A 7,712-nucleotide genomic window follows, 5' to 3' on the forward strand; every position below is an offset into this window, starting at 1 on the left:
CGGCAGTCGGGGCGGCGCGGCGAGACCATAAACACTACTTTATTGTATTTCGTTACCGCGGTAATATTAAAACAATATAATGCGGAAACAAATCATACGGTTTTATGATAACTTTTATATCGTTATAAAGGTTTTTGATGCTCCTCGCTCGTACACTCGTACAACAGCTGCTGCGAACTCTCACATTGCTGTGTAACGTGACAACATTAATAATGCAAACTTCCGCGCTTGGCAATAACATGGATAGGCAGAGATCATTCCAGTGCTCTATTTGACAGAATTACATGTACTGGCATTTGTAATCATACCAATACTAATATTATAAATGCAAAAGTTTGGATGGATGGATATAAGTTTGTTAGAGCTTGTAGCCTAAACGACTGAACGGATTTTAATAAAATTTGGTATAGATGTAGAGGGTAGTCTGGAAGAACACAAAGACTACTCACTTTTGTTTTTTTTTAATTCCACGCCGACGAAGTCGCGGGCGAAAGCTTGTAGTAAAATAAACTTTAAAATTTGTCCCCAATAGTCGTTGATAAGTTTAGCATATATTACAGCATAAGTTATCACACTTCCTTTTAAGTAACAGCTGGACTTGTACAAGTCGTTTAAACAATAAAACTTCAGTCAAAGAGTTAATTCCTTCAAACTGGGGTTTCTATTTGAGTAAAATTAATTGTAATAATTTGTCAAGAAGTAATGTAACTAAGTTGGTAGTCGTGCTCCGCAATGGCTGACGTTTGAGTCCACATTAAATACCAATTTGCTCAAATGTTCAAATTCAAACTTTGCACAAACCTCAATTATCATTAAACTGTTACCATTTTTTCTTTTTACTTTAGATTTACGAATGAACATTAAATAATATATTGACTTTAAAATTACCAGAACATTATCTTTTATTTTCTTTAGCGTGTATTTCATAACATTTAACTAGTAAACCACAGTCTTCTGAGAAATAAAAAATAAATAAAATGGGATTCTCTTTCCTTTTGAAGTTGTCCAAAATACACAAAATCAGTTTAAATAAATGAAATAAATAAGAAAACCAAACTTACTTCTTAGCGCTTATAATCAAGAAATCTCATCACTTTCGGTATCCAAGTCAAACATGACTTAAGACAGTTAAGTTACACGCTGTGAGACACACGGTAGAATGCAACCTCATCCTCCATCCCCCAACCCTCGCCGCCCGACCATTCATTAAACTTTGGTCTAATGCTTACAGACGTTTAGTTTTAACTGAAAAATATTAATTGAATAGGCGAAACTGTCTGTCTATAGCGACTATACATTGGAATTTTATCTAACGGTGTTTGTGCTTAGATAACTACATATGTATGTACTTTTGTAATTCATTATTGCATGAAAATTGATTAATTTTATAAATACAATATTATTAAACACATAAATCCTTTATTGACAAATTGTGAATTACATTCAAATACAAATGGAATATTTCAATGTAATTGCAAAAATTCCAAATTGCTTTTCAAACTAAACACGATTCATTGAGGGAAATTTTGAATTAGTAATCATAAATGAGTATATTTTGTGTCGAATTGCTTTAAAATTTAATTACTTTTCGTTTCCTATTGAATTTTAAATACATTAATGTGAAGTTCGTATTTTTATTTAACATTCAATGATAAATATAATTTTAATTAACTTGTTTTATAATCAACTGATATTACCTTAATCAACATTAAATTGAACATTAAAGATGTTAAAGCCACTTACAAGGGATATAAATTAAAATTTAACGAGAAAACTCTAATTATTTCCCCTTGCAACAGCAATGGAACCTGACTCCTTGCAATAGAGCTACGTAACGACCTATATAATACAGTAAGGGCCTGTCCCACATTTGACTAAGAGGCTCAGATAGCTTAAAAATGACGTCACTGTCAGATAAGTTAACAAAATCCGATATTTCCTTTACATATTTTACACGTTGGATTGTTATCAGATACAATTTACAATTTGGTGGGAAAGGCCCTTAACTACTTTCTTTATGTTTTTCTTTGCTAAAGAAATACAATGTTATCAATAATAGAGTGCGTTTTCACTGTTCATAAACTGATGCAGCATATTGTAGTTCTCAAAAATGTACATTTGTTACAGCAGTATGCATCTATTCTAATTTTTTTTTTATAACATAAGGTGGCAAACGAGCAAGCGGCTATCCGAATCCGCCAAAATGGCGAAGCGACCGCTGCCCATAGACATCCGTAATTGCAGATGCGTTGCCTACCCTAAATCGACGGAGGAGGAGACGCACATAAAGAGGATATTTCCCCTTCCTATGCATCTCCTCCACTGTCAAATCCACTTCCCCTACCCATCCTCCTTATGAGAAAAAGGTGGTAAGGAGTAAGGGACTTAAATTAGGCCTCCGGCACCACACTCATCAGACGATACACGGAATTACTTTCACTTCACGCCTGTCTTCTGTGTGCCGACCCATTCGTGCTAAGATGTTAAAGCGGGCCCTACCACTGTTAAACTAGTTTTTTATCGAAAACATTAGTATGCAAACAATTTGTAGGAAAACAATTTTATTAGTAAAATCAATGAATTGTGCAAATGTAAGTTTTAATTGGTATGTTAGACCGATCCCAAGAATTCTCAAGGGTCCTAAATATTTCCGTTTGAAGGCGTATCCCGGAAACATCCCTGTGTCCCGCACCCTGCCCCGCGTCCTGCACCCTGCCCGCTTCAACAAATACATTATATTCTCCACATGGAAACCTTTTGACAGATCTTCGAGGAAACGTTCTAAGGATTTTTAACAATGGAAAAAAGTTGCTAAACCGGTGGCGTCTTATTCATAAAAAGGAACATAAAATAGAAAATAAGTCGTGATACATTTTTATATTTTCATACCAAAAGTTGGCTAACGAGTTAATAGACTGTTTTCGTAGACTTCTACAAAAATAAATAGAGAGCTTGTACAGAAAATTAAGTGCATATATTACCTTTTTTTTACTTTCTCCACCAAAATCATTCCTTTCTTTATTAAACAGTGTTAAAACATTTTTTTTTATTTTTCAAATGACAACTATTCTGTCTTGTGTTCAAAATTGCAGTGTCATCATGGTGACGTGTTTATAAAAATCCGCTTCCCGTGTGTATATTTGATCAGCACCAGCGCCGACCCTCCTTCACGTGCCGTCAACTGACAGCTTGTCGATATTTTCACAGACACGTTTATTAAATTACATCCCGCACACAATTTGTTTACATCATGTTCTGCGAAAAATTAACAAGATTATTCTGATGAAAAGAGTTATTTGTAACTTGATTGACCTTTTTTGATGACAAACAAATTTAGTTGTTTTTTAACATTCCATATTTTTACCTTTTGTTATTAACAGAGATTGTGCGCGTGTACGAGTAATTGTAATCAAGAGAAGTTATAAATTTCGCTTTTTATAGGAAGTTTTAAGCTTTGTAACTTTATGAAAGTAAAAGAAAAACGCATTTATTTCAACAGCAATCATACTGCATACTAATATTGTAAATGCCAAAGTTTAGATGGATGTTTGTTAGAGTTTTTAGCCAAAACGGCTGACCGGATTTCAATGAAATTTGGTAGAGATGTAGAGGATAGTCTGGAAGAACACATAGGCTACTTACTTTTGTTTTTTTTTTAATCACACGCGGGCGGAATCGCAGGCGAAAGCTAATGTACAATAATTTATGAATAAATGACCATGTCGCAGCATCGCCAATTGTTGCGCTCTGTGACGTGACGGAGGATAATCCTCGCCGTCAGCACAGACCAGTGCGTCGCTGATTACTACTGCCTGTACGTATATCTTATGTAACGTGTACATTATTTTTACATCTATTTATATTTTTAGATTCTCTAGCACATAAATTCAGTAGTATGCGTGCAAGCTGTCGATTATCTACATTCAAGACATAAAAAAAAATTGATGTAAGTACTGCTATATAAATCCGTCTGCAAGACAGGTAAAAAAGCACTGCTTAGCGAGTTAAAAACATATGCAAAAAGTAGTTTGCAAGAAATTAGAGCTTCGCCCGGAGCGCACACATTAATGTGCGGACACGTGTGCTGGCGACCTCACCGTCTTAGCCAAGGTTGATTCAATTATTGCCAGCAGTTATACCAAATGAGATAACTTGCGCATGTCTCTAATATAGACTGATGCGAAACACCACAACTCATCAGTAACCCAAAGGGGTAAGCAGAGCTTACGCACTTCTGTTTAGCGCGGTCCTAATACAATTATTTACAGGTATGTATGTACATATTACGCTTGCACGTCTGTTACGTGCACGTGTTTACGAGCACTTCGTAAACACTAATAATCAACGTTTGAGTTCTCGACGAGCCTAACATCACGTACTATGACGTCATACGCCACTCATCCCATTCTACATTTAGTCATCAACACTAGCGATAGTCCATGGTTTCGCATGGATTCGTATCCTATTTTTCTCCTTTTATATAATTACTAGCTTTCGCCCGCGTGGAATTAAAAAAAAAGAAGTTAGCCTATGTGTTCTTCCAGACTATTCCCTACACCCATGCATAATTTCATCCAAATCCGTTCAGCCGATTAGGCTGCAATCCATCCATCCATCTAAACTTTCGCATTTATAATATTAGTGGTCACACTGAAAAATATCCCCATTTATTACAATTAAAACCCTAATGATTATTGGAATCATACTTCTTATTTGACAGTAATCATTAGGGTTTTAATTGTAATAAATGGGAATATTTTTCTATTACACCATAACATACGGTTGTCTTACCATTTAGTACGTTAAAATGTAACAACCAGACTGATGGTTTATCATTTATAATATGTATAGGTTAATTAAAGTCAGTATGTTGTGTTTCCTCACGTAGCTACCGAGCAATAAGCACTAAGCAAATACCGCCGCTCCAGTCACTGGATTACTCCGTATTAACTGTGACAATAATTATCTTGTGATACAATAAACGTTTTTATGTTTATTACTGTAAGAATTAAGTTGGTATTGATAAGAGCGCGTGTTGGGTGTTAGAGGTAGTCGAGTGTTGACAGTCGCGGTGAGCGGAGTGTGCGCGGCCGCAATGACACGATGGTCTATACAATCACTCAAAAAGAGGTCCGCAGTCAAAAGAAGATTGTATGGAAACAGTATTTAATATCTGTTTTAGGTAAGTGATAATTTGCTTTATTTTTAAAATTAATTATTGTTATACAATTTTATTGACAAACAGAATGATTATCAATATGCTCAAGATAAGCTTTATAAGTGCATTGTACAGTCAGCTGAAAAAGTATGTACACATTTACAGTCTACAAAACATACGTCTTCGGTTTCAATGCGTAACTACACTATTTATCATTAGGTATTTATGGTCGGAAGTCTACGAATAAATATGCGCTGCGTATTTTTGAAATCAAGGACGTGTATACAAGTTTATAAAGTCATGCAAATGTTTAGTTGACTGTACAGAGAATTGATTTTCATAAGATATGATTAAAATATAAACAAAGTAGACACATGTATCAATCATCAACTAAGTAGAGTAGTAAATATGTTTACGAAAATGCCTATCGTTTAGTTTTATCAACTGATTTTATGTTTACGAGTCTGTAAATCGTGCAAGTTTTCGCACGAACTGACACTAAACACATGAAAGACGGAGTGTCTTTTAAAAACAAAGTATTTTACAATAACACAATAACAGTAGTACAAGAGTATCTTCTCTACACGTTAAATGACAATACATGTTGGTGAATTGCGGTCAGACGTGCCGGCCAATGATTGGCCTCAACCGGCGCGGCGCTGGCCACCAATTGAGAACATATCAAGACATGTTACAAGGACGACTAATAATTCCGCTAGTGGTGCACCGGGCGAAAAACAATAACATTTCAAGTTCCAAATGTCTAATTATCTCCATCTATTTATTATTTGAGGTCGGTTTTTTTTCCATCATGATTCATTCGGTACACAGGATGTGTATTTGAAGTAACACGAAAAATAAAGACAACGAAATAATGTAGAGGTCTACTTTGTTCGATAAATTTAAAACCAAGGCTAGTGATTCTATTCTTTGTATCGACAGATTGTAATAATTCGCGGATCACTACATTATAAAGATCTATTATTAATTTAAGCTCTAATAGCCTAATGGTTTAGGATACAGACTACCGATCTCGCTGTCGAGGGTTCGAATCCCTCCAATCGGCTATTGAGAACCATATCCTAGCACAAGCCTAGAGCTTTGTTGGGATAGTTAACCGAAAAATTTCACTAAATTAACAAAAATCTAGTAATACTTTTATATGAAAAAATTGTTTCAGCAAGTATTCCGTTCATAACACATGGAGTAGAGAACGACTTGTTGAGTGCCACTGCGCACCTCGCACCGGTAATAGCGGCGGTAGGGGTGCCGTGGACCGCCGTCACCTTCCTCATTGCCGCGCTGGTCTCCGCGCCTATACATGGCATCGTCATCGACCGGCATGGCAGGAGACTCGGCATTTATATGTTAGTGCTGTTGCAAGGGGTAAATGTCTCAACATTAATCTCGGATTAATATACTAGAAATTATAAAAGCTCTGTAAATAGGAACTCGTTTATTACAATTTATTATCAAAAAATTTCAATAACTGTTCTAAATTATTCCACTATTAAAACTGCAAACAGAAACTCCCTATAAGAGACACGTAGATGTCAGTTTTCTAAGTTCTGTTTTTACCTATCTAATCGTAGATGACAAGCGTCCCACTGCTGTTCTCGACGTCAGAGGCAAGTGTGTTAGCGCACGCGGCAGTGGCCGGCGCTGCCAGTGGCGGACTGTTCATCATCATCCCGGTGTACGTGCGGGAGGTCAGCAGCGATGCATTGCGGGGCGTCACGCTAGCACTCCTCGTGCCAATGACGTCACTGGGCAACACCATGAAGCTACTCCTCACCTTCGACCAGATGCTGTTTCTGGTGCTCGGCCTGGTAGCACTCGAACTGCTGGTCGTCTTCCTCATCCCAGAGAGTCCGGCGTACTTGGTTAAGGCTGAAAAAGTTGAGGTTAGAAATAACGTAACATTTGTTTTGACTGTATCTTCTAATCCATGTTTAGACTTTGTTTTTGATAACGAAGATTCATATCTGATTTATTTCTTAATTTAGACACTATTCATATAATTGAACTTAACCAAATTCTTCTTTTCTTGACTATGCTATACAAGATTTGGTTTACCAAAACTGTTGTTTCCGAAAAGTGTCGTAATTTAATTTTAAGAGTAAACAGACAATTCTTTTTTAATCCTCGACCGTTCATTAAATTAAATATTTTTGCAATAAATTTGCAGGATGCTAAAGTGGCTGCTGCAAAGTTAATTTGTACAAACAGCGAGGACCCTCTCGTTGTTGATGACATTAGGAAGTTAAAGGAGGAGAGTGAAAGGGCTAAGGCAAATGGAAAACTAACAATATTCCGGATACGTAAGTTGATTTATGACGTCCATGAATTATCGAATTAAAGAACATCTCGTTATTTTTATCACAAAGTCTTGAATGATAATTTTGCAAATGTAAATTGTATATTTTCAGTAAAGAATAATATATACAGGGACGAAATAAAGATAGGATTAGTGTTGAACACGACGACGGTGCTGAGCGGCAGCGCCATCTTCCTGCAGCCGGATAAGACGCTGATGGGCTTGGGCGAGGATGTC

The 7,712-nt window shown here is 36.3% G+C and overlaps 1 protein-coding gene across 1 annotated transcript in view; it reads left to right on the forward strand.

Annotated features, from left to right (window-relative positions):
• Positions 1 to 4,999: 4,999 nt before the first annotated feature.
• The window catches only part of LOC106108220 (probable glucose transporter HXT5), a 5,823-nt gene continuing 3,110 nt past the window's right edge, over positions 5,000 to 7,712 (forward strand). Inside the window, exons 1-5 of the mRNA XM_013289321.1 lie at positions 5,000 to 5,182; positions 6,339 to 6,544; positions 6,751 to 7,062; positions 7,347 to 7,479; positions 7,588 to 7,709. Of these exons, the coding sequence (XP_013144775.1) occupies positions 5,104 to 5,182; positions 6,339 to 6,544; positions 6,751 to 7,062; positions 7,347 to 7,479; positions 7,588 to 7,709 (852 nt within the window). The 5' untranslated portion in view covers positions 5,000 to 5,103. The remainder of the gene's footprint in view (positions 5,183 to 6,338; positions 6,545 to 6,750; positions 7,063 to 7,346; positions 7,480 to 7,587; positions 7,710 to 7,712) is intronic.

The sequence above is a fragment of the Papilio polytes genome, unplaced genomic scaffold (genome assembly GCF_000836215.1).
Source record: "Papilio polytes unplaced genomic scaffold, Ppol_1.0 DF821733.1, whole genome shotgun sequence".
NCBI classification, from domain to species: Eukaryota; Metazoa; Arthropoda; class Insecta; order Lepidoptera; family Papilionidae; genus Papilio; species Papilio polytes.